Source organism: Gigantopelta aegis, chromosome 4 (assembly GCF_016097555.1).
Source record: "Gigantopelta aegis isolate Gae_Host chromosome 4, Gae_host_genome, whole genome shotgun sequence".
In the NCBI taxonomy this organism is placed as follows: Eukaryota; Metazoa; Mollusca; class Gastropoda; order Neomphalida; family Peltospiridae; genus Gigantopelta; species Gigantopelta aegis.
This window is the reverse complement of record NC_054702.1, coordinates 77,405,333-77,431,309: the sequence shown is the minus strand read 5'-3', so window position 1 is coordinate 77,431,309 and position 25,977 is coordinate 77,405,333. Positions and strand designations below refer to the sequence as shown.

At 33.7% G+C, this 25,977-nt stretch overlaps 2 protein-coding genes across 5 annotated transcripts in view; one reads left to right on the top strand and one right to left on the bottom strand.

Moving 5' to 3' along the window:
* The window catches only part of LOC121371138 (inositol-tetrakisphosphate 1-kinase-like), a 57,894-nt gene extending 52,124 nt beyond the window's left edge, over positions 1-5,770 (top strand). Inside the window, exons 9-11 of one of the 2 annotated variants that reach the window (XM_041496806.1) lie at positions 902-1,084; positions 1,288-1,456; positions 2,655-5,770. In XM_041496806.1, coding sequence (XP_041352740.1) covers positions 902-1,084; positions 1,288-1,456; positions 2,655-3,061 — 759 coding nt within the window. In that variant the 3' untranslated portion in view covers positions 3,062-5,770. The remainder of the gene's footprint in view (positions 1-901; positions 1,085-1,287; positions 1,457-2,654) is intronic. The other variant, XM_041496807.1, reaches the window with a different exon arrangement.
* Positions 5,771-15,440: 9,670 nt separating this feature from the next.
* On the bottom strand, positions 15,441-21,323 carry LOC121372285. Of its 3 annotated transcripts, none has more exons than XM_041498576.1 (5): positions 21,222-21,323; positions 19,924-20,040; positions 18,006-18,103; positions 16,696-16,835; positions 15,441-15,875 (listed from the first exon to the last, which is right to left on the bottom strand). In XM_041498576.1, the coding sequence occupies exons 2-5, from the start codon at positions 19,970-19,972 to the stop codon at positions 15,728-15,730; spliced, it is 435 nt and encodes a 144-aa protein (XP_041354510.1). In that variant the 5' UTR covers positions 19,973-20,040; positions 21,222-21,323; the 3' UTR covers positions 15,441-15,727. The 3 variants fall into 3 exon arrangements, with proteins under 3 accessions (XP_041354510.1, XP_041354512.1, XP_041354511.1); XM_041498578.1 differs by lacking the exon at positions 21,222-21,323 and adding an exon at positions 21,025-21,187; XM_041498577.1 differs by lacking the exon at positions 21,222-21,323 and adding an exon at positions 20,635-20,759.
* Between the last annotated feature and the right edge of the window lie 4,654 nt (positions 21,324-25,977).

Below are 25,977 nucleotides of genomic sequence, written 5' to 3'. Positions count from 1 at the left end.
CCTAATTATTATAATTGGTTAAATTTACTACATAAAGTGAATCCATCATGATTGATTTATGCATAAAGCTGTTATTATAAACAGTTACTTTATTATTACTTCTTGTCACCTTTATATTTAGATCATGGTTAGATTATTCTTTTGTTAAACATGATAAGATTTTTTAAAAATAATTATAATATAATTATAATCTTGATTGGTCCGACATGTTTTGATTTGGGCTAGCAGAATTTATAGCTTTCCAGACTGAAGGTCCAGCAGGAATATGAGCAAGTTTCAACCCCTATATTCACACATAATTACCTATGAACTGTAGGTTTATTTTCTTCATTTGCTCCCGATTAACATAAATTGTTCATAGTTACATGAACCTCCATGTTTGTTTCAACATGGTACAGCATTTTAAATCCTGGTCTTTACATTTCTCTATAATGGTGAGTGTTCTGTCTAAGTGCATAATAAAGTACACAACCAAAAACTTGTAAAGACTCAAAAAAGGAGTCTGTTTGGTTGGAATTTATTATTTTAAGTTTTTGGGGTTGGGTTGTTTTGGGGGGGTGGTGGTTAGATAAACAAATAGACTATATGTTCAATTTAATTACCATATATTTGACTCTTATTACCTGCTTGTAAAGTAATTGTACTGTTATATAAAATATTCTGGTCTTTTCTTCCCATCTTTCTCAGTTGTATAAGTCTGTTGATTTTATTCTGTTAGTCTTAAGATTTTCAACTTCCCTCCATTGGATGCTCTGTTTTTGTATTTTGCCTCTACTAACTTGGCTTGCCCCTACATATACTCTGCTGCTAATGAAGTTGCCTTACCCCTTAGCACCATATAACAACCGGTAACTACATAGGTTGTTAGTAAGTGGTTGCAAATGCCTCTTAACAATGCTAGATGGACCTGCCGAATAACCTTCCTAGTGGCCAGGCTAAGTCCAAACCTCAACTGTTGGAAATGGTGGATACCGAATCGTGTTGGAAGGAGAAAGTCTGGGATGTGCTGATGGATGGCATAAAGTTGACCGATATGGGGTGCTATGAGAAAAACTTGGAAAAGATGGCATTAAAGGCAAGGAAGGTATGCTGGTTTTCTTCATTATGGGTGGGAACATTAATCCCAGCCCTTTATTTATGATAGAGTATGAGAATTGTTCATTTTTGCTGAAAGACCTGTGACATTTTTGGGACTTTTTTTTTCTTTCTTTTTTCATTTATCTTATTTATATTTATAGATATATAATTTTTTTTTTTTTTAATTGTTAATTTGTTTCATAATTGTAGTTGGATGCCGTGGACCTTGCAAATTCCCCAGTGAAGCCAAACATCGTGAGGTTGAAGGAGATGGGGGTCACTTTGAGAAAGGTGCTCGAGATGGATTTATTTGGAGTGGATATTATCATTGACAGTGAAACACGCAGACATGCCATCATTGATGTTAATGTATTCCCAGGTAAAAATAATACTGGTTATCTTATACCGTGAAACTGCTATGATGAATATCTGCAGGACTTAATAAAATTGGTGTTAATAATGGGGTGGTCCTAATACTTATAGTCCTTCCCACAGGGAACACCTTTTTTCATACTATGGAATTTACCTCAAGTTATTTATTTCTGAGCCGATTGTTTTCTAAATTGCACACAAAAATGGTATATTTTTATTTCCAAAACACTTTTACTTTTACAAACCAAACTGAAATTATTTACACAAAAAAAATGTTTGCAGGAGGATGGGATGGACTATAATTACTAATATTAATAGTGATGATTGTGGACATATTAATTGTAGCATCTTTTGACAGTGCTGCAGTGTGGGATTTATACTGTAATGAATGCATCTGATGTTGTCTGAATATTTTCACAGAAGACAGATGATTAGTCAGTGCCATGACATTATAGACTGTTAATCATATATTCAGACAGGAGGCCACAGACCACAATAACTTATGCTATATGTTTCTATATAGCGTTAGTGGCTATAGCATTTTTATTAATATCAGCAGGCCTGTGGATGTCTTTATGTACCTTTGCCTGCCTGAGAGCAACATAACCTGAAAGGAACAACCCCTGTTGTCCAGCTCTTTCTCCCAGGATATTGGTTTAAGCAAACATGCCCATTAGACCTGGCCAAAGTACACCCATTTTACACAAAAAACACTACTTTTGTATGGGCCGGAATTATAACAAAAAAGTCTTCAATTTCAACAAGTTACATATGTTTGCAAACTAGATGCTCTCCCCTGTCAACTTCAGTCTAATAGTGGCAACTTCAAAGCTGTCTGTCATGAAATAATCAGTCAGACAGCAAACTACTTGCGCGAACATGTTTACCGAGTCAACCAAATGGGAAGATAACTGATCTGAGGCCAGAAAGCACAATGCAACAACCTTTCAATGGAAGAGTCCTTGACAAAAAGTGATGCACAAAAAACACACACAACGGGGGGGGGGGGGGGGGGGGGATATTTCAATTCATGTTAAATATTATAGGTTGCTTTATTTCCTGTCTGATATTAAATTAATATTTATTTGACTCATTATATATTCTGGTTTGATGTGTGATCTTAATTCCATGCTGGGCATCATTAAGCATTGATTTATTCATTTTATGTCTTCAGTAATCTCTTATTATAATATATCTGTTTGCAGGTTATGATGAGGTGGATGACTTCTTTCAAGTATTGCTGGACCACATGCTTCAAGTCTTCCATGAGTGTGATGCAAAGGGTCGACAGACCGAGGACACAAACAAACTCCTGGCAACCAATACCACGAGAATTGAACGTCTCGACAACTCTACAACAAAGAATGTATTCCAGAACACATGCACTCCGTCATGCAAGAGATTCAAATCGGATCTCTGCCAATTCAAACATTCCTTCAACATTAATGGGGAATCAAGTATGCACAATAATGAATTAGAATGTCAGAATGGTATACAGCAATTTTCAAATTCCTTCCTGGTAAATAATTCAAAAGACCACCACCCTTCCAGCTGCTGCTGTATAAAGAAGACTGACGACGCAGCTAAAGAACTTGCAAGTAATGGTCACTGATGAAAACAGCAACCCAGTGTGGCTTATCATATAGCTCAATTTATAAAACACATTTTTAATTTGGGTAGAAGGGATGTATAGCCATATAATCATCTGTCATTTCTCCAGTTCATGGGTTAGCTCAGTTGTACTGTTACAGTTTAGGTTTTTAAATGGAAATTACGTCTGTATTTCAGCTGTATATATATAAAATCTTTAAAATCTTTATTTGTGTTTAGTATGGTAGAGATTGATCAGAGGAGAGGTTTATTTAGATCACTGCATCAATCAAGCCACTTGTCTTCCAATTTATACTGTAAATTATGAAAATAATGCATCATATGATAATATTTTCTTGAGATGGGTTATACACAAGAATGCATATTGTTATCAATGCAGCTGGCAGAGATAACAGAAAGTTCCCGCATTAAACAATTCAAGTTATCTAAGTTTCACCAGTTAAGTAGAAATCGGTATTTGTGTAGAAACCAGCCATATTTGTTGTATATTATTATTATTATGCTAGAATATTGGTTGTATATTTTGCATTAATAAGTAGCTTGCAAAAAAGCATAGTTGAGGTACAACTCCTTGTTGAATTTTCTGTTTTAAAAATGTAATTTAATTGAGTTCCAAAAAACCCCACCTAAAAACATAAAATGACTTGCTAAATATTTTTGTTGTTCAGAAGAAAAATAAAACCAGATTTTTTTTTAAAATCTAAAACCAGAATGTTAATATGACAGTTTATCAATATACTACTGACTGAAGATCGACCTAAAACCACAGGGGGGTGAGGAGACCCTTTAAAACATTTGGAAGCGGAGGTTCAGCAGTACTGCTGGTGTTTAACTGTATTTTTCATGGGTCATTGAATAAGCAGTGAATTATTAAGCTTATTATATGAGCAAACGTTTAGCCAATTTTGCTTTTAAATTTATTGCAGAATATAATATTAGGTAAACATATTGGTGAAAATGAAGACAGTACAATAATGTTTCATAGTTGATTAAAAGGGTTTGATGGTTAAATATGAATGGGTATGAAATTCCTCTTTAACTGGGACCAAGTAAAAAGCATTTGATTTGGAGAGGTTATGTTCTGTACTGATATTTAAAAGGGAACCATGAGTTAAGTTCAGTTTACAGAGGATCCGGTTTATTATATTGTGATTGATTCTGACCAGTAATGCATTCTGTTAGTTAGAATTGTGATGTTATACCATGTATATCACTGGTGTAGGAAGGTGCCAAAAAGTGGCGGTGGGGGAGCACACATGTATATAAATATATATATATAAACTATTGCTGCTGCTACTGAATCAAGAAAAGTGTGGGACATGCTCCCTTGCCCCACCCCCACCCCCACTTCCTACGCCAGTCTATATCAAGGAATGGTTATTTTGGTTCAGTATTTATTCTTTGAATTTAATCAGCACCTTGAATCCACGTTTCAGATTCATGGTGCTCATAATAATAATGTTACATAAAGCAAAATACCAATAGCTGCAGAATAGTCTAAAACAAAAATGCAAAGCATTGAGCTAAGTTTATAACGGATACATCTTAAAATCTCTAAATATACTGGCATAAGTTGAGTAATGGAGCTGACCATGATAGCAGTTGGTATATACGTATGACCTATATTAATAAAACCCTTTTAAAGTATTTTTTAATTTGATGTATTATGAATTAAATGGATGTGTACTGAGATTGTTGACTGTAATTAGCATTATGTAAGTCACACGTTCCTGCTGACCGTCTGTGTATACTGCTGGAGTGTAAATAACTAGGATTTAGTCTTCTACAATTATTGTGCCTTAACTCGCTGAACATCATAGTAAAAGCAGATTCATTGTAAACCTGAACATTCACAGAATTTAAGAAAGAAAATAAAGACTCGAAAGTACTTTAAAAAATTATAACTTTATGAAAGTACATGGAGACTAACAAATTGTTTTTAATGATTTCACAAATATTTAAGTTAACATGCATGTTCAGTTTTTAGCTTCATATAGTTTGGCAGATATTGACAACTACATAGGCATATCAGATGGATTTCTGAAAAGAAGACATCAAGTCAACATATGATAGTATTTAGGAATTGAATTTAGATTTGAAGGTTTCAATTAATCGTGATTTTACCATTTTTGTCTGGTTTTATAATGATTTTTTTTTCTTTCTTTCTTTTTTTGTACATTTAATAAAGAAATCTATGTAGTTTAAGTAAGAATTGTGTTTCCTGGAGGCCATTTTCATTAGTATGTGGTTTTATATTAATGAAATTTTTTTAAAGTGATTTATGAATGGAAAATTTCTATATGTTACTATTTTAGAAATAGGAGGTTGATGTGGGACTCATTTTTTTTTTCTTTTTCTGTTTTATGCTAATGCCAGACCCAATTTATTGTTCTACATTGGTTGTGAAATTTGGGATTAAAAGTAAGAATTGACAATAAGAAAATGTCAATGACAATTGGAGTGAAAGTTGTAATTATTACATACATGTATGTATTACAGAAATTCTTAGAATATTGGTATGTAGATTTATTTTTAGACAGTAGATTGCAAAATAGTAATGGTATTTTTGGCTATAAGTTTACGACAAAAGTGATTTATCTGAAGGGACTACTCTAATGTAAATGAAATAACATCTGCATTAAAACATTATTTTACATGTATATTGTACATAAGAAATATTATAAATGAAAAATAAAGGTTTAATGAAAAATAAATTTTGTATGTATGTTACTGTAACATAATGTTTAAATGGTAGTTGTTGGGCTTTTGACACTTATTCAGTTCAAAACCATGGTGATTTTATGTGCCATTCTAAGTGTTGTATAATTATGTTAGCTTAACTGTAAACTGTTGTCTGATCTATGGATGTCATGCTACAACATACAGTGGAATTTGATGTGTTGATACCAAACTGCCACCTAATTCCGATATGATCTTCACTTCGCTAAAATGTGATGCTCTGCACTTTCTTTATCACCACAAAGACAAAGTTGTGGAGAAAAAGTGCTAATTAAGTTTAAAATAGCAAATGCTTGTAAAACCATCCAAAGTAGACTTTCCCCATCTATGCATCAGATTATGTAGTCACAAATGTGATATGGTAGATTATATTGATTTTCTAGATCGGAATAGATTTGTGTATGCTTGAGAGTATATATAGTGTTTACTTGAAAAGTTAGCTCAAGCAATTACATTCCATTTAACTAGAACATCTGAAAATTAGCCACCATGTTATGTGAAACTGGTTGTTTTATCTTTTTAGTATATGTCGTTTCCCCTCCCCCATCCAACCCCATTAAAACTGCTAAAAGTGTTTTTGTTTTTTAAATAAGTAGTAATTGTAGTGTTTATTCATTCATAGTGCTTCTTAACTGTTGTTATTAACCATTGATCTTGTTTTCAAATCCCACTATCTGTGATAAAGTATTCCCATAACATTACAGTTTATTTGACATTTTTAAAACCTAATAAACTATTAAAAACCATTAAATTGATTTTTTTTTTTTTAATGTGTTACATTATTATTGCCAGTAAATGTATTCTTTATCTTGTGATTCTGTTTGTATATCTTAGGTGTTTGAATGTACATGCATCTTCATGGCCATCACGTTTTTCTGATCGAGGGGCTTAAATTGTTGACAGTAATAATTATAACGACATTTAATTCTTGGCATTTGGGTGTAAACTAATCAGTAATTGTGACATTTGACCTACAGTGTTAGAAACTGACTTATTGCCTCTTCATAGTCTATTCTTAACAACAGTAACGAATCGTTCTATATGCATTTTCTCAATCATGGAGCATGAGAGAGAGAGAAATGTTTTATTTAACGACGCACTCAACAGATTGTATTTATGGTTATATGGCATAAGGACCACATATATATTGAGAGACAAAACCCGCTGTCGCCACTTCATGTGCTACTCTTTTCGATTAGCAGCAAGGGTTCTTTTATATGCACCATCCCACAGATAGGGTAGTACATAACACGACCTTTGATACCCCAGTTGTGGGGATGGAGCATGAAGTAACCCGGTGATTCCACTGATGGCGATTGAATCATTCCTGTGATCACTGTACATGTTAAAACAGTAGTACCGTAACACTTTGTTAACCAGTGTCCAGTAAATCTTTACAAAATTGTTGTTGTTGTTTTGTGTTGTGGGGGGGGGGGGTCTAATTTTTTGGCATAAATAGCAGCCTTTTTTTTTCCCCCTTCTTGCAACATTAATGGTTACAATTGCAAAAATACTATTTGTAAAGATTGGAGAAATCTTTGTGGAAAAATTAATAACATATTCGTAAAGGCTACATATGATAGTGTAGTTACTTGTATCATTGGAATTTTAATACAATTATTTTATTTATAACAAAAAAAAAAATTGACTTTAAAAAAATTATGATTTGTTGTAAATAGTTAATGATGTTCAAAAACCACAATGCAAGAATATGTTCAAGGTCAATCATATTTCTTTTCAAAATGCTTCTACTTGAGTTTTTAAATTACGTTTTTGGTGTGAGCCTTATCTGTTAATAATAAAATATTTGAATTAATGTTTTACTAGAAAAGATCCATTAAAGGGGAAATAATGTCATTATTTAAAAAAAAATTGTGTTGGTCAGATTTTGCATTTAACCCTACCTTACATTTTGCACTTAATTGGCAATGAAATTTGGATTTTAAAAAAGTAAATCTGTGGTAATTCCTTTCAGTGTATGTTTAAAAACAATTTAAACTTAATTAATTTTTAAATGAAACAAACAAACCAAAAAAAATAAAAACATCGGAGAAAGTTTTTATTTACTTCTTTTATTTTTGTTTTATTTTTTACACCAAACCATTTAAATTTGTGATTGATGAGACCGTTCCATTGAATGGACATTTTAGATGATTTTTATTTTTCGGGGGGTTAATCTGTTATTTATTTAATAAACAAAGTAATGTTGAATGCTTTTTATAATACATTCCTCTTTTATGAATTGGTTTTCATAAAATATTTTGTCAAAATTTTAAATGAAGTTTTGGAATGACATTGTTCTGTTGGGATGGGCGTTAATCTATTTTAAGATATATTTTTCTCATTGACATGTGTTTTTAATATTGTTGTTGTTGCTTGTTATGCTTGATTCTATCTTGTTGCAAAATATATTTTATGTGTATTGTTATCTTTTGTGAAGAGCTAGGGTCTTTTATTATCTCTTGAATACGAACAATTTTATCAGTGATGTGTAAAATTAGTTTTCAAACACGTGTAATCATACCATTGATAAAAAAACATATGAGACAATGTGTCTTATTATCTTCAGTGATACTAAAGTCCTCTCTAGCTTATGGTTGTGTTTAGATTTGAGTCTTACAAAGTCTAAAGATGGGAGAGATTTTTCTGGGCCAGAAGGCAAATTTTCAGAAAAAATTTATTTGGTTCATTTGCAGAAAGTTATGAAGCTTTGTCATTAAATAGAATTTAGAATAAATGCTAGAAACCATAGACATGGATATTTGATTAAACTGGGAGACTGGAGCCATTGTTGAGGACAGTAATTTAATAGGCTGGAAAATGGCACTATATTTGTGACAGGCATCCCTTATACATTTCAACAACAGCATTTTCCATAATAAAACTCGGTACAATGTGTATCCATACAACTTGATTCTGGCTACAAATGCTTTTGCCATCAATTATACCAACAAAACATAGAGGCTTATAGTGTGTTAATATTGTATATTCCTTTTCATTTAATCTCTGAAATGAATGGAAAGATTTGTAGTTGGAACCATGCAGTCCCCCAAACCCACCTAGTATATTATAGACTGGCTGGATGCAATTTTTCTGTACATATGGGTATATGTAAATATTTTTTATCCATGACATTATATTTGGGGACCAAAGCTGTGGTTTAGTATATTTTACTATAGGGCCCTGTGAAGCATCATATATTTAATTTGATATCTCAAAGCTTAGATTTGATTCAATTCAATTCGATGTTTGTGGATTCAAAATTTCAGATGTTGTGATATATTGACAATCGAACAAACTAGATTGAAACAAGCATGGTATACCATATATGAGCAACTCTCACACTTACAAATTTAAATACTTATACCAGCATACTATTATTTAGTACCCTATGCTAGTATGCTAGTAACTTCCAAGTCTTGTTGAAACCAACTAATCTCTTTAAGTTCACCAAATATGGTGAATATATATATACATGCATATCTTTTCTTTTTTTTTTCCCCTTCCTGAGCTGAATATTTCTTTGCAAACTGTTTCCAATATGACACTTGATTATTCAGTTTCCCCAAGATATTTGATATTCGAAATTTTATTCTATAATTTTCAAATATTCAATTTCGTTATTCAGTTTAATGGAAAATTTGAAATTTGCAGGGCCCTATTTTATTAGAAACAATGGAGATATTAATTATAATATAATTATATTATTTGCCTTGTAGCAAGGTTGATGTATCTTCTGTTCAGTGGTACTACATTTATATTAATAATAGGTTAATGATATTGTTAAATTAGCTGCATAAAAAAGTGTTTAAGCTCTTAATTCATAATTAAATATGTATGTTTTGTTGTTTATCACAAAACAAAACTGTACTTCTTTATATATCCTATTCAAACTAACAGTGTCAAAAATATGCAGGTGAAAACCAAGTCCGAAGTGAATTGAGTTGGGCTTAATGTATTTACTGGGTAAATATTCACATATAATCAGACATAACTTGCTAGTAACATAATGCAAATATAAGATTAAATAAAAACCTATAATCTAGTCGTATATGGGAAGAAAGGCATTTGACATCTTATATGAGCTTTTAAGCTTAAGATATGCACTTTTTAGTCACAAAGCCATTTAATGGTACAGGCACCCATGTATCCATGTTGCCAAAAGGTAGCATCAGCTCTGGTCTTAATGTAACAGCTTCTTAGTTTAATACACAAGCAAAATCTGTTTTGCAGGAATTATATATCAAATTGTTCAAACTTTTGAGACTAATGTACAGTATCGTTTTGACTAAAGTCAGACAAAACAGTGAATATTTACAAGTTGTACAACTTGTTTAGAGATTAATCCTTGAAAACTGATTTTTTTATTCATGAATATATATTATGTCAATGTCTGTAAAGGATGCATCCATTTTATCTTTAACATTTTAGTTAAAACTTTTTTCTCTTTTTTTTATTATTTGTTATGTAACAGCAATATTAATATTTTTTTCTTGAATGAACATGTTTTAATGGTATTTTGGGCATATGAATTGCCGGTAATTAAGATTGTCCTTTTTAACAGTTCAGGAAATGTATCTCTTTTTCCTAACCCAAGAAGTGTTTACAATATATCTGACTTGGGGGTGGATACAAAGGCCATTTTGTATAAGAATTTCCTTTTTGTCACATCTGGAACACTGTTTATTGCTAGTGATTTTAAAATTATTGAAGTAAACAGAGACAAAAATCTGTAAATGAGCCTAGGAATAATTGTAACACAAGTTTATTTCATTGTTTTATGTGCAATGATTAGTGTTTTGGATGGGACAAAAAGGCGATTGTGAAATGGCTCATAAAGGTTATATCATTCATGAAAATGTTAGTTTTCATAGTTAACATGTCGGGCATTTCACAACAAGTACTAACATGCAAGTAGGCAGTATGTAATACTACCATGTCTTCACACAACCCATTTGGTATTCATAACTTTACGAACATTCTCTGATCATAAAAATCACTTACATTTTTTAACATTTGATTGAATGTTTTGGGATGTGACACTGCAATATATATATATATATATATATATATATATATATATATATATATATATATATATATATATATGCCTTCCAGTATTGCAGTATGTTGAATATTGAAAATTATGAAAATTTAAAGTTTACCATATATGTTATATACTGCATGTACATGTATATCAAGATATATTCTGTCAAAGTGTAACCAAGATATATTCTGTCAAAGTGTAATTAGTACAGAAAAAAAAGAAAGAAATATTTTATTTAACGACGCACTCAACACATTTTATTTACGGTTATATGGCGTCAGACATATGGTTAAGGACCACACAGATTTTTTAGAGGAAACCCGCTGTCGCCACATAGGCTACTCTTTTACGACAGGCTGCAAGGGATCTTTTATTTGCGCTTCCCACAGGCAGGATAGCACAAACCATGGCCTTGTTGAACCAGTTATGGATCACTGGTCGATGCAAGTGGTTTATACCTACCCATTGAGCCTTGGTTTGGAGTCGGTATCTGGATTAAAAATCCCACGCCTCGACTGGGATCCGAACCCAGTACCTACCAGCCTGTAGACCGATGGCTAACCACGATGCCACCGAGGCCGGTATAATTAGTACAGTGTAATATAGTAATATTAAATTATTTTATAAAACATTTAAAGAATAAAACCATTTGTGTTGCACTACTACAGCATCAGATGTTTAGCAAACAATAGACCTGTGACCGAAATGATGGCATGGAGAGGGAAAGTAACACAAATATATATAAATATGTATATGTTTTAATGCCGGGTATTGTGCGCAGTAGGTAAATACCGTAATAATATTTTTTTTTTTTTTTACCTAATGGGTTAAAAAGGGTACAGACCTGTAAGTTATTTTATGTCTTTCATGTTTGGTCTTTTTAAGTTAATGTTTACTTACATTTTGTGTATGATATGATGGATAGTAAACACCATTATTATCCACATGGTTCAATATAACCGAGTTAATAATAATCATATGAAGCACAAGTAATCACGTGACCAATCAATGACATAATTTTTGGAAGCAACTTCACAACATGACAAAAAAGACATCATTTCTGAACAAGATGTCATTACAATGTCTCCTAGACTTTAGGTTTGAAATGTTATGATACAGTCCTTGTTATTCATATAAAAAAAATATGGATAACAAAGAAAGTATTACACTTGTGTGAATCGCTTGGGCAATACAAGAATCTTGATACATGTTTCGTAAAATCTCTATTTACCTACCCTCTTCCCTCCCCATGGGATCATTTCTAAACTGTATTTACTATACTCTGATACATTGTGCATATAAAATAGCATCATTGTTATTATTATTAATGTTAATTAGTTGCTGGCGGTAAATTTGTATCATAAATACAGGAAAGTAAGATGTTTTTAAAAATAGTAATGCTAGTGTTAACAGCAGTAAATATTAGTACAAACAAGGTGTAAATTTTATGAAAGGTCATTCAAATACAATGGAGTCATGTAACCTCATCAACATGCATAACTTGTGAAGAAGCAATGAATGGGTTCCCATCTTGAACCCATCAATTTTGTCATTTTGTAAATGAATTATCTAAATTTGTATGACACTGAAATATCATGTTAATTATACTGAAGTAATTGCAACATCACTTTAAAAAAAAGAAGCAAATTTCCACTGATCACAGACACTTGTAGACTTGGAAAAAGCCGATAAAATTTAATCCTTATGGATAGTACACCGGGCCAATTGTTCATTATTTTCCAATCCTTCATGTATATAATCTTCCTTTTCATGTTAATGGTGTAAAAAAAATAAGGTCATGGAAGTGGTTAGCTGAAGTGATATCTTTTCAAATTAACCACTAGAACTTACCAATGGAAATGCTTGCATAAATGGTGCGGATGAATATAGATCCAGAAAATAACTTATGGCCCAGGGACCTAATTCACAAAGCTCTCTTAAACTCGCTTAAGCAACATTACATTGTCCTTAAAAGTCTTTTTGCACTTCACTGCTGGATCATAAAGTTGCAAGAGTCTAATGAATTGGGCCCCAGGGTCCCGTTCCACAAAGCAGTCTTAACATTAAAATCACCTTAAGTGCATAAGGTAGTTACATACTTAAGGTGATATTAGGGATAAGATCGCTTTGTGAAATTGGGCCATGATCTGTTTTCTCTATTATTTAGCATATTTTACAACTGCAAACTGCAAACACAGCTTTAGCTTTAACAAGCAGCCATCATTAACTGCATTTGATACCACCTAAAGTCTCATTGTCAGTACAGCTAAATAGATTATCATTATCCCACCTTCAGGAGTCTCGCTACATTGGCATGTAAATTACAGTGAATGCAGGATTTAAGCTGTCATTTGTCAAATCGCAAAATGCTATTTAAAGTTGAATTTGGTGAATATATGTCATTTCCACTTAACCAAAAAGCTAATTCCAAAACCGTGTGTCATTTTTATGTGTATAACTATCTTTGAAAAAATAATTGTTTTGCTGAATGTTATGTGAATTTGGCTACAGATTTTCTGATAAAATTTGTCAAATTGCTATTAATTGTTGGCATCCAGCTTAAACCCTAGAATGGGTATAGAAAAATGATGAAATGTTTTTGACATTAACTGCACTGTAACACAGCATTATCCTTTTTGTTTAGTTCAATATTAACGTTTCACATTTAGCTCTGTTTCTCACAAACTAAGTCCTACATTAATAAAAATAGTTACATCTGTGAAGTTTCCTCGTTAAAAAAAATGTGAAAGTTATCAAATTAAAATTTAATTGATTTTTTTTAAAGTGTATTTAAAAAAATTTAATCTAAAATATGAACATTCAAATGCATTGAGATGAACATCTATGGATGCAACTGTCATTGACACCAAATAAATTAATTATTTTGATTTTTCTTGTTTTTCTAGTTTAGAGGTAAATAAAAGAGCTTAATAGGTTGTTAGATCACTTTATGGAATCTGCTTTGTAGGATCTATGGTTATGCATTATGATAGAACGATTTTAGTTCTTCACTGTTAAAAACCAAGGAATGTCAAATATAAACAATATTGTAGCACAGTTGTCAAATAGTCTTACATATATGACTTAATATGTAATATATATAATGTATATTTCCTTTATATATATAAAAGAAAAATTACTGCAGAAGAATAAATTGAGAGCTTTGTAACAATTTGACATTGTTGTTTTGTCTTTTCAAAGGGTGCCACCTCATAGTCAATCTACTATTCTAACCTATTCTATATCTAAAAGGACATATTAATATGAAATTGTTGTTTTATCTTACAAAGATGAAAGAATGTTAACAAATTCAAGATCAATGGATTTGATTTTATAAATATAATTCTTTCTTGGTTTGCATATAGCCGATAGTGAAAGTTAGTAGAACGTTTTCTGTCCGATTGTCCAATATGACCACAAGTAGCATTTGGTTCAAGTCAAAGAATGTATGACAAGTTGCTATTGTGGCCTTTAAGATTCTTGTCATGGATGGTTTGAGAGATCAATTTTAAAATTTCTAGAGTTTTTTAATTGGAGATAACTTTCAAATCCTTTGATAGATGGCTTTCATATTAGTATTAATCTTTATCAAGTGGTGGTCTTGAAATTGAACACCCCCTAAACCTGCATATAGGGATGAAATAGTTCCAATTTGTTTTCAGGAATACGATTTTAACACAATACTTTTCAAGACCCAGTTACGTTTTCTGGATTTGCAGTGCAAGATTTATTTTTATCATTGCGTAACAAAGGGCAAAGTAAACATTTGGTAGAAAAATTAACATTTTTCTTAGAAATGGTTTTAATAATTCCTAAGAAGGAAACACTTGTTCATTATTTCATGGATTTCCTCCACTTGGTGATTGTGCAGTATCACACCACCACTCAGTGTTAGTGCATCATGATGAAACTATCAAGTCCACACACAATATCATGATGGTAGAAACAATATTTACCATGGCCCCACCACCAGCAATCATTTGACCATTCAAGGGGCAGGACATAGCTCAGTAGTACAGCACTTGCCTGATGTGCGATCGATCTAGAATCGATTCCCGTCGGAGGGCCCATTGGACAATTTCTCGTTCCAGCCAGTACTCCACAACTGATTTAACAAAGGCCATGGTACTTACTATCCTGTCTGTGGGATGGTGCATATAAAAGATCCCTTGCTGCTAATCGAAAATAGTACTCCACGATTTGACGACAGCGGGTTTCTTCTCTCATATCGGTGTGGTCCTTAACCATGCGTTCAACGCCACATAACCGTACATAAAATGTGTTGAGTGTGTCGTTAAATAAAACATTTCCTTCCTTCGACCATTCAATTTCCTATTTGGAATTCTGGGTGCCTTACAATACTCAAAAATAATGTATGTGATATTGCAAGTCACACAGTCACATCATTTTAAAGCGCTGATTGTTAAGTGGAGGGCAGCTATTAATGTTTAGAGGGAATAGTTATCGACTTACTGAATGGTTAATAATAAGTTTCATCTCGGTAGCAGCTACTAAGAACTATGCATAGTGTTGGTATCTGGTGATTTATTTGTCAGTGGTGGTGTTCAATGAAGTGAAAACAAAACATGCATCATAATGTAACAGTATGTTTTAATTACAATTAATAGGAGTCGCAATCATATCAAAACTCGTTAAACATACAGCTTCTTGTACGTCATTTTGGGGTACACTGTAAATGTTAAGTCCTGCTTCTCACCGATTTGAGCAGCTTGGGCTCGAATCTCTCAGGATAATCCAGATCTGTACTGGTCTGTTCTCTGAGGTCCTGTAATATGCATCTTACAGCAGTACTTCTAATTGTAGACTGTCTATCTTGCAATATTCAGATGTGTGGGCTTTCAAATCGACTATCCTTGTGAATTATGCACGTAACTTATTGGAGAAACATTCAACAAGCTGAATGGCTTGTCCTTGCTGCACAGGGTGGTGGAATGTACAGATGAGAATTCCATAAGGTAGATTGCTCACAGTCAGACCATCACAGTTGCCTGGTCCTGTTGCATAGATGCTGAAAGAGAAAATGCACATTTTGTTCAAAACTATACTGATATCCCGCAAGAAATTGAGCATGTGATGTGGAAGGTATATGATTTGATGACAGACTTCATACAAAAGGTAGTGTTGACTGCAGAAGTGTGGTGTTTGACACGTGTGTGAAGAGTTTGGGAAATGACATGCTTTTTAAAGGAATGTTTTTATTTTCAAATAAGCATGACAGTGATGGGATTGTAATAACCTACAGTTAACTAAAATAAAATGTTTTAATCATTTAGGACTAGATTTTATTTGTGTAAAGAAATATATTTATGAAATTAATCAAGCACGATCCAGTTTTGGCCATGTGACTTGTACTTCACAAGTACTTGTGACCATTTCATGAATTCAAAATAATAAAATTAATGTTCTGTGTATTCAGAGGATATTAAAAAGATTTACAGCAAGTAATACTGTCATTACATTAAATATTTAATGTATTCTGGAGAAAAAGACACAAACAGTAAATATGCTTGAAAATGTTGGTAATTAACTATGGAGCTGGAACTGCACTGTTGTGCTTCTCACAAGTAATTAATTCATGCCATCTCGGTAAATAACCAGTAGATACAGTATACGTAAAAATTCATGATATCTTATTTAAACTCTTGGTACCGATGACTACTTCTAGGTGAGTTTTTGGCTGCAATACAATGGTTAATTAATTGTCATGTATGGTTGAGTAAATGGTTGAGTATTGTCAATTCAAGACACCCACTTGCATTTCTTACATTATTTGATTTGTATAAGTAAATCAAATATAAAGTGTCCCTTCTCCTATGTGCGAGATATACCTGCAGTGTGTCTTTTCATATATCTTCATGTGTGTCTGTGTTCCATCTCTCCAAGTGACTGTAAACCCTTTTAAGAGTAATGCATCTTCCTTTTCCTGGGAGGCTGATTTGAATACTGTTGAAAACTGTTGGAGATCGTTCTGTGAAAATCACAATATTGACATTATCACAAAATGAATGGACCAACTGAGACCAACTTATTATATGGACTGTTGGGTGGAAACGGTTAATAGTTACAATGACAGATGAATGGTTAGACAGGCAGTTTAAATTAAACAATTAACTGTTGCGTAACTTGCTTAACTCTTGCTAAGTGGTTGAATGGACTGATCACTTAAATAATAGCTTACCATGGAAAACAATATGTTTGTCAGTGATATGCCATAAAAGGAAAAGGAAAGTTTATTTAATAACTTCCAATATTTAATAAACAGCATTTGTGTGCTGACCATAATATAATTGGAACATGGCATAAAAAAACAAGAGAAGAAACCTGTTGTAAAAAAGAATATAATTTTTTTTTTTTATGAAACCATTACAGCACATTGATTAATTAGTTATCTGCTATTAGACGTCAAACATTGGGTAATTATGACTTGTAGTCATTAAAGGAAAACTGCTGCATTTTTCTATTAGCAGCAAGGGATCTTTTATATGCACATTCCCACAGACAGAAAAGCACACACCACGGCCTTTGACCGAGATGATTCGATCTTGCGATGCAGATATCTACAAGCCTTTAATAAATTAACAGATATACCCAGTTTCACTAATCTAAATACATTGTTAAATGAATGCATCAAATAATTAGTCAGGTTTACGAATGACCAAAGAGTAATAAATGACAGCAAAATGGTCAGTACTGAAATTGAACCGTTGTGTAAATCAACACTAAAATTAAATGCATAGTCTATATCTTTATTTGAAGTGAAAATCATTTTACAAAAAAAATCTCACTTCTTTGCAGGTTCTTCAGTACATCACATTAGCATTGTTATTAAAAATATTCCAAGTCTTTTATTAAATAAGAGTAAATATATTGCACAATACAGGAAATGTTTATAACTGCTTGTGCATGGAATAAAATTTGGAAATCATGACAAACAAATTAAAAATATTATACAAATCGGGAATTCTGTTTTAGTTACTGAATTCCATGATTTCGTCTCTTTTCTGTGATCACAAAAACTCGTCCCTTCTAAATAGTTACCCCACATTTGACAAGCACAATGTACATGATATATTACAAAAAAAGTTAACTGCCAGCACAACTCTAACAAAGGAAGGAGGAGGAAAAGATTATGATAAACCTTCTGCAAGTGACTGAGATCTCCGTGTGAATAGACTGGAACACCTTGGTCTGTAATAAGACTGACGCCACTGATCAGGCCACTGGTTAAAAGATCAGCTGAAATATAAAATTAAAATTAGTACTACACCACACAAAAAAAAGAAGGAAGGAAGGAATGGTTTATTTAATGATGCACTCAAAGAACTTTATCTCGGGTTATATGGCATCAGATATATGGTTAAGGACAACACACATAATATGAGAGAAAACCTAATGCTTCCACTCCATAGATTACACTTTTTGATTAGTTTCAAGGGATCGTTTATATGCATCTGCCCACAGACAAGTAATTACATACCACAGCCTGTTACACCAGTTGTGGAGCACTGGATGAAACGAGAAATAACCCACTGATGGGGATTGATCCTAGACCGACTGTGCATCAAGTGAATGCTTTACCACTGGGCTGCATCTTGTCCCCTGCTACACTACAAGACAGAAGTATATTATTACATGGCTTTTTTATGGTGAGGGCAAGGCATTGAATTTATGCTAAGATGGCCAGTATCTCTTAAGGTTGTTGCATAAAAGACAATTAGGATGTGGGAACATATGACAAAATATTTACCTATTTGAGGGGGCGGGATGTAGCCCAGTGGTAAAGCGCTCGCTTGATGCGCGGTCGGTTTGGAATCGATCCTCGTTGGTGGGCCGATTGGGCTATTTCTCGTTCCAGCCAGTGCACCACGACTGGTATATCAAAGGCGGTGGTATGTGCCATTCTGTCTGTGGGAATGTGCATATAAAAGATCCCTTCATTAGAAAAAATGTAGCAGGTTTCCTCTGATGACTATATGTCAAAATTACCAAATGTTTGACATCCAATAGCCGATGATTATTGAATCGATGTGTTCTAGTGGTGTTGTTAAACAAACCAAATGAATTTGCACTAATGTGTGAACACTGATTTTGGAATCACAAAAATATATTCTGATTTCTGACTCCTAACAGAAAGATATTAGATTAATCAAAAACAAGGAAATATATTTTCAAAACATACACCACTACTGGGTTCACAGAAATGTTCTACTATACTGTAATAATAATATACCATATTACATGTTATTTATAATATATGTTCTATATTCTATCTCATGAGCCAGTGATGGAGCAAATCTTCACATTGAGGCAAAAACGAAGAAACGTTCTGGCAAAATTAACCGACCTGAAAACTTTTCACCATGTATTTCCATCATTCTACTCACAATATTAGTTGAAATCCATGAACAAATGCATAGTGATTCATTTGGAACCCTATAGAACTGTTTGGTAGTAATGCAAATATAAATAAACCTTGTTATCCAGCTTGTGGCATTTTCATTTAAATCAGGCAAAAATCAGCCTGCCTCTCTTCTCCACCTCCACCCTACAAAAATGGGAGTCTGTATGCCTGCCTCTTTTCTCCACCTCCACCTCTACAAAAATGGGAGTCCATACGCCTGCCTCTCTTCTCCACCTCCACCTCTACAAAAATGGGAGTCTGTATGCCTGCCTCTCTTCTCCACCTCCACCTCTACAAAAATGGGAGTCCGTATGCCTATGGAAGGAAGTTAATGTTTTATTTAACGTCCCACTCAACACATTTTATTTAGTTATATGGCATCAGACATATGGTTAAGGACCACACAAGATACAAGATAAAGAGGAAACCCACTGTCACCATTTCATGGGCTACTTTTTTCGATTAGCAGCAAGGGATCTTTTATATGCATCATCCCACAGACAGGTTAGTACATACCACAGCCTTTGTGACACCAGTTGTGGAGCACTGGCTGGAACAAGAAATAGCCCAATGGGGCCACCGATGGGGATTGATCCTAAACCGACTGCGTACCACTGGACTATGTCCCACCCCCTGTATGCCTATGGTGTCTTACCTTTAACAAAATCCTCCCACTGTGGAATATTGGACTGAGCTGACATCATGGTGAAGACTGCTACTGCCAGTACTGGCTGTCATTCATACATCATTGTGTGCATCTTATATTTACACTCTGTAAATAGGAACAACAGAAGATGTACATGCAACAGTAGCTGTTTCAGGAATGACTGAGGTGTGGAGTACATGTTCATTCATGAATACAAGATTGAATCCCTTGGTGGGGGGGGGGGGGGTGTTTCCTGTTTTTCCTGCAAGCGTTGACTGCTATATCATGGTTTGGGCTGTTATCACTATGGCAGTGTGTATAAAAAAAATTCAGCATAGACATCAGAATATTCCAGCAACTGGAAGAGCCAATATATTAATTTGTTGTTGAACTGGGGGTGGACTGGGAATGCCAATGTCCCTCCCAACCCCCCACTTCTGATACAGTTTTTTCGTAATTTATCTAAACCAAGTGTTATGCCAATGTTACACATTAAGTATCATGGGTGAACCAGTTTCGGTGAGCATTACAAGCATTCGGTTCTAAAGCATATCAATATTTATAAACAGACAGTTGTTATTCAAATAGCTACATTTTTATTAGTACATGTATTTTTAGTCTTCAAATGAGTACTAAAATGGCCTCTGTGTAAAAAGATCACTGCACATGTGTTAAAAACTGTTGCATGCATCAGCATTAAATATTGTCAAATGTACATACTGTTGCCCACAAACGATGTAACCACCAAAATAGGTTCACGGACAATACGGTTGCAAACAATGTGCAAAGAATATGTGAAACATTTTTTTCCTTTGAACCTCTTACGTTTTCTCTTCCCCCCCCCCCCCCCCCCCCCCCCCCAATGTTTGGCTTTTTGGCTTTCTTTTCTTTCTTCTTGTTTTTTTTTGTTGCTGTTGTGTGTTTGCTGGGTTTTCTTCGGGAAGGTCCGCGTGTCTTCATCACCCCCACCTCCCTCCCCCAGCCCAAAATGAAAAAAATCACATGCCTGCCGCTATTGCAAGAATTACGGTACGATTACCGTGACATTTAAACTTTTCAAACTACATGCAAGTAACTAACACTGTAGAAAAAAGCCCACAGCATATTTACTTTAGTATCAGTTTCCTTATAAATTATTGAAGGTAGGACTTTCCTTTGGCACTGTCACGTATAAAGAACATTATAAATAATAAATACTTATAATAAATAAAGTTAGGGTTAGGGTTAGTGACAGTGCTAAAGGAAAGTCCTTATTGGATTACAATAATAAAACCCCCATGAATATTAATGCGAAACGAAAAATCCACCTAGGAAGTCTTCTTGAAGTTCTTCCCAATCATTTTGTGACAAAATATGTCCGATAACTCGTGTTGCCTTACTTGACTCGGTTTACAGCTATTTGGTTTTATGTGGCTTTGAGGGTGTATACTACCAAATCAAATCCCATAGACGACAATAGTAACATATGTGGCTAAAACTCCTACCTGCAACGTATCAACCGACATAAACGCCACGGATATAAATACTACCACCCCTTACACTTAAAGTGAATCGGAAAAAAATGGGGGTAAAGCTGCTCGTTTCTGAGATAACGGGTAGCGTCTATGACTACCCTAGTTTCGCACAAAATTCGAGTTGTTTTTTTTACAGGTACCCCATACATGTTTCAAGCACAAGGCTACTTGACACACTGGTACTAGATGAAATAAAATAGCACTTTTTTTTTACCCAGATGAAACTATTATTTTTTACAACCAACACACTCACATTTATAACCAGTCACAGGACTTGTGGTGTTCACTTGTCTATCAAAAGTTGGTGCACCTTGAACTTTGACCCAGCCGGAAGTTATTTGGTTTAGTACTACCTTGAACGTTGTATTTTTTTTATTATGGGCAGGGTATTATCCACTAATAATCATCTTTATATACGATATGTTTTCTTCTTCTTTTTCTTCTTCAGGCCTATATATGCCAAATTATTCTAGGTTAAATGTGATGTTTCATAACTGTCGTGGATTATACTTATTTACAGTCATTCTGCAGTAACAGGGCAGGCGACCCTAACTTTAGTACTGAATAAGTCGGTAAAACAAATTTTTTTTAACCAGTTCGTATGAAATAACATGTATTTTGTCAAAAAGGCCCATGAAAAATATTTTCTTACACACCCGTTTGTTGAGGACACCGTGCGTTAATTTCGGTTACACATGGTTATTAACATGTACGTGTGTTAACAATTTCAAGACATAAGACTGGCTGCTCCTAGGTGATGACCAGGGCCCCTTTCCACGAAGCTATCTTAGCCCTAAGATCAACTTAAAGGCATACTGTCATGGATTTAAGGACCTTATTTCTCCAAAAGTGGATAATAAATGAAAATTACATCAATGTTTGGAAACCAAATCTGGCTATGGAATCACTTTAACTAAACTCTGATGGAGTGAAATCCATGTCAATCTTCTTAGCAATATTAATTTTTAAATTATGGACCATTGCCATAATTCAATTATTATTATTATTATTATTTTACAAAATATTATTAATAAGTGGAGTATGATGCCTACGTAGCTTGTTGAATAAAGTACATTTAGGGACAAATCAAATACATATGTTTCATGTAATGTTTTGTTAGGCCATTTAATAGGTCTGTGGTCTGTGACAATATGCCTTTACGTGCATAGGGTAGCTATGCGCTTAAAGTAATCTTAGGGCTAAGATCGCTTCGTGGAACGGGGCCCTGGGTCACCAATGGCATACGTCAAATCAAAACTTACACGATGGAATTTGATTAGACTATGACGTATAATTAACCTGACATTCGTGTCTGTGACGCGTACGTCAGCTACAAGTGCAATGGCTGTAAATAACTTTTAGTCGAAAAAGATTCGCTTAAAATCTGGTTTTTGAGGATATGTAAGAAATGGAATAATACATTCGTATCAATTAGATACCATTTATCTCATAACTCGTTGTTTAAAAACGTATCAAACTCGCTTTCGCTCGTTAGATACATTTTAAAACAACTCGTTGTGAGATAAATGGTATCTAACAGCCACTCATGTATTATATAGAATCTGATGCTAGATTGCTCGATGAACTTTTGATAACGGAATCCACCCAAACTAATAACAATGTACTAGACCAAAGTATCACGATCAAAGAGATTAAAACAACCCTACAATCACTGAAAAACAATAAGGCATGTGGCTTAGACCAAGTTACAAACGAAATGTTAAAATATGGAAATGAAATCATCATATCACCCATAGCAAAATTATTCAACACAGTATTCCAGTATGGGATACTACCGTCCTCTTGGACAGTTGGTTATATCACACCAATACACAAAAAGGGATCGAAACAAGACCCAAACAACTATAGGGGAATTACCATTACAAGCTGTTTAGGGAAAATATTCTCCTCCATATTAAATAAACGATTAACATGTCACATTGAATCAGAAAACCTAATAGCAGACAACCAAGCTGGCTTTAGAGAGAATAGAAGAACTACAGATAACATTTTTATCATAAAAACGCTGATTAACAAATACATTGAACAGAAAAAAAGCAAGCTTTATCTCTGTTTCATTGATTTCCACAAAGCATTCGACACCGTTTGGAGAACCGGCTTACTCCTTAAATTACTTAGACTGGGTATTGGTAGGAAATTCTTTTAGATCTTAAAAGCTATGTACAGTAAAACCAAACTAGCCGTCAAAATTAACAATCAAATAACTGACATGTTCCCATCTACAGTAGGAGTGAAACAGGGAGATAATTTAAGTCCCACTATGTTTAACATATATTTAGCCGATATGACATTCTCCAGCGACTGCCACTCGCCCCACCTACTAAATGAAAGAGTGTCGCATTTATTATGGGCAGAGGACCTAGTACTTTTATCAGAAACTCAACAAGGTCTACAAAAAGCGTTAGACGAACTCCACACATATAGCCAACAATGGCACTTATCAGTCAACTTAAAAAAGACAAACTCCATGGTTATACAGAAAGGAAAACCAAAACATGTAGCATTTCAGTACGGCATGGAGCAAATCGAACAGACACACACATATATCTATTTGGGCTGTACCATTAACACCAATGGAAACTTGAGTACAACCAAAACAGATCTTGCAACTAAAGGACGTAAAACCCTATTCGGACTCCAAAAATCCTTTTCTGGATCACCTCCACCTCCCCAGATATATAACAAACTATTCGACACCCTAATCAAACCGATCCTTCTCTATAACTGTGAAATCTGGGGCACTGAACTAAATAATAAGATGAAAATACATGACCCTAATAAACTACTAGACATTTTAGAATCGGAACCATTCGAAAAAGTACATATAAAATTTTGCAAATTCAACTTATAGGTAGGAAGAAACACAACCAATATTGCATGTAAAAGTGAATTAGGCAGATACCCACTACTAAATGAAATAAATCAGAAAATTATAAGCTACTGAGCACATCTACAAAATCTACCTCAAGAACGCACACTTCTACTTGATGCAGCTCATTGCAGCAAGCTACTTGATAACAATAACAAAAACGGCTTTCACAACTACACAACAAACATGCTTAAGAAAAACTGCGTCGACATAACAGCTATTGACACTACACCAAAAAACAAGAAAACTCTCAACAAACTAGTAACTGAAAAACTACAACACAATTACAGGCAATACTTTAAACAAAAATTAAAAGACTCCGAAAAACTGTTATATTATAAACACATAGTACGACCATATCAACTTGCCCTATACCTTGAAACATTAAATAATTGTAACCTAAGAAGACATGTAACTAAACTTAGAATATGTGCACACCGCCTCGAAATCGAAAGAGGCAGGTATCACAATATTCTCAGAAAAGACCGACTCTGCAAGCTTTGCAAAGAGGCAGTGGAAGATGAGGCACATTTTCTCGTGGACTGCAAACAGCTAGAAACGAACAGAAGAAAATATTTTATTACACTCGCACAAGAATTCCCAATATTCCAAACACTAAATAAATACGAAAAATGTTATTATATCATCAACTGCCCTAAAACACAACTCATTACAGTCGCACAACTCTGCACAGCACGAACTAGCCTTAATAATATTTATTTATTTTAATTAACCAAATATCGAAGAACAGACAAAAGACAATAGAACCTGTTACACTACATGTACTTTATTAAACAAGTTGTAGTTTAGTTTTTGTGATGTTAGCGTTTAATTTTATGTACTTTATTTTTGCTGGTCAACCAGACTATGTTTTTATTATACATATATGAACATGGAAAAAAAGTTATTGTATTGTATTGTATTGTATTATTTTCTATGCATTGACTGCAAAACGTCACAAGCGATCCAGTAAATGCACCACCAAATCCTTGTCTAAAAATTACCATTACTATTATCAAGGATGCTTTTTCTATGTGCTGTCAAAAAGTCTTCAAGACAAATAGTATCATTCACATGTGGATTCTCAAGAAATGCAAAGATTTACTTCACTTTATTCAGGCTCAATTCAGATCAAAGTTCACCATTATTAAAATATTTAATTTTGTTACACTATACACAACAATCCAACATGACTAACTTTAAAGAAAAATCTAATTTCTTAATCAAGGGGACATTTGTTTAAACAAGAAAAGCTGAAATAGATAAATAACTGTCTTTACCGGATCAAAAAGTTTGTTTTGTTCAACGACACCACTGGAGTACATTGATTTGTAATCATCGGCTATTGGATGTCAAACAATTGGTAATTTTGAAATATAGCTTTAGAAAGGAAACCCGCTACGTATTTCCATTGGTAGCAAGGGATCTTTTATATGCACCATCTCACAGACAGGATAACACATACCACAGCCTTTGATAAACCAGTCGTGGTGCACTGGCTGGAATGAGAAATAGTTCCCGGATCAGGTCAATTTGTAAAACCTGAAAGTGAATCTAGACAAAGGCATATTAATACGGAAATATGTGAAATGCTAGACTTCCTCACTGATATATCATGTCATATGTCTTTCCGTATTAATATGTCTTTGTCAAGATTCA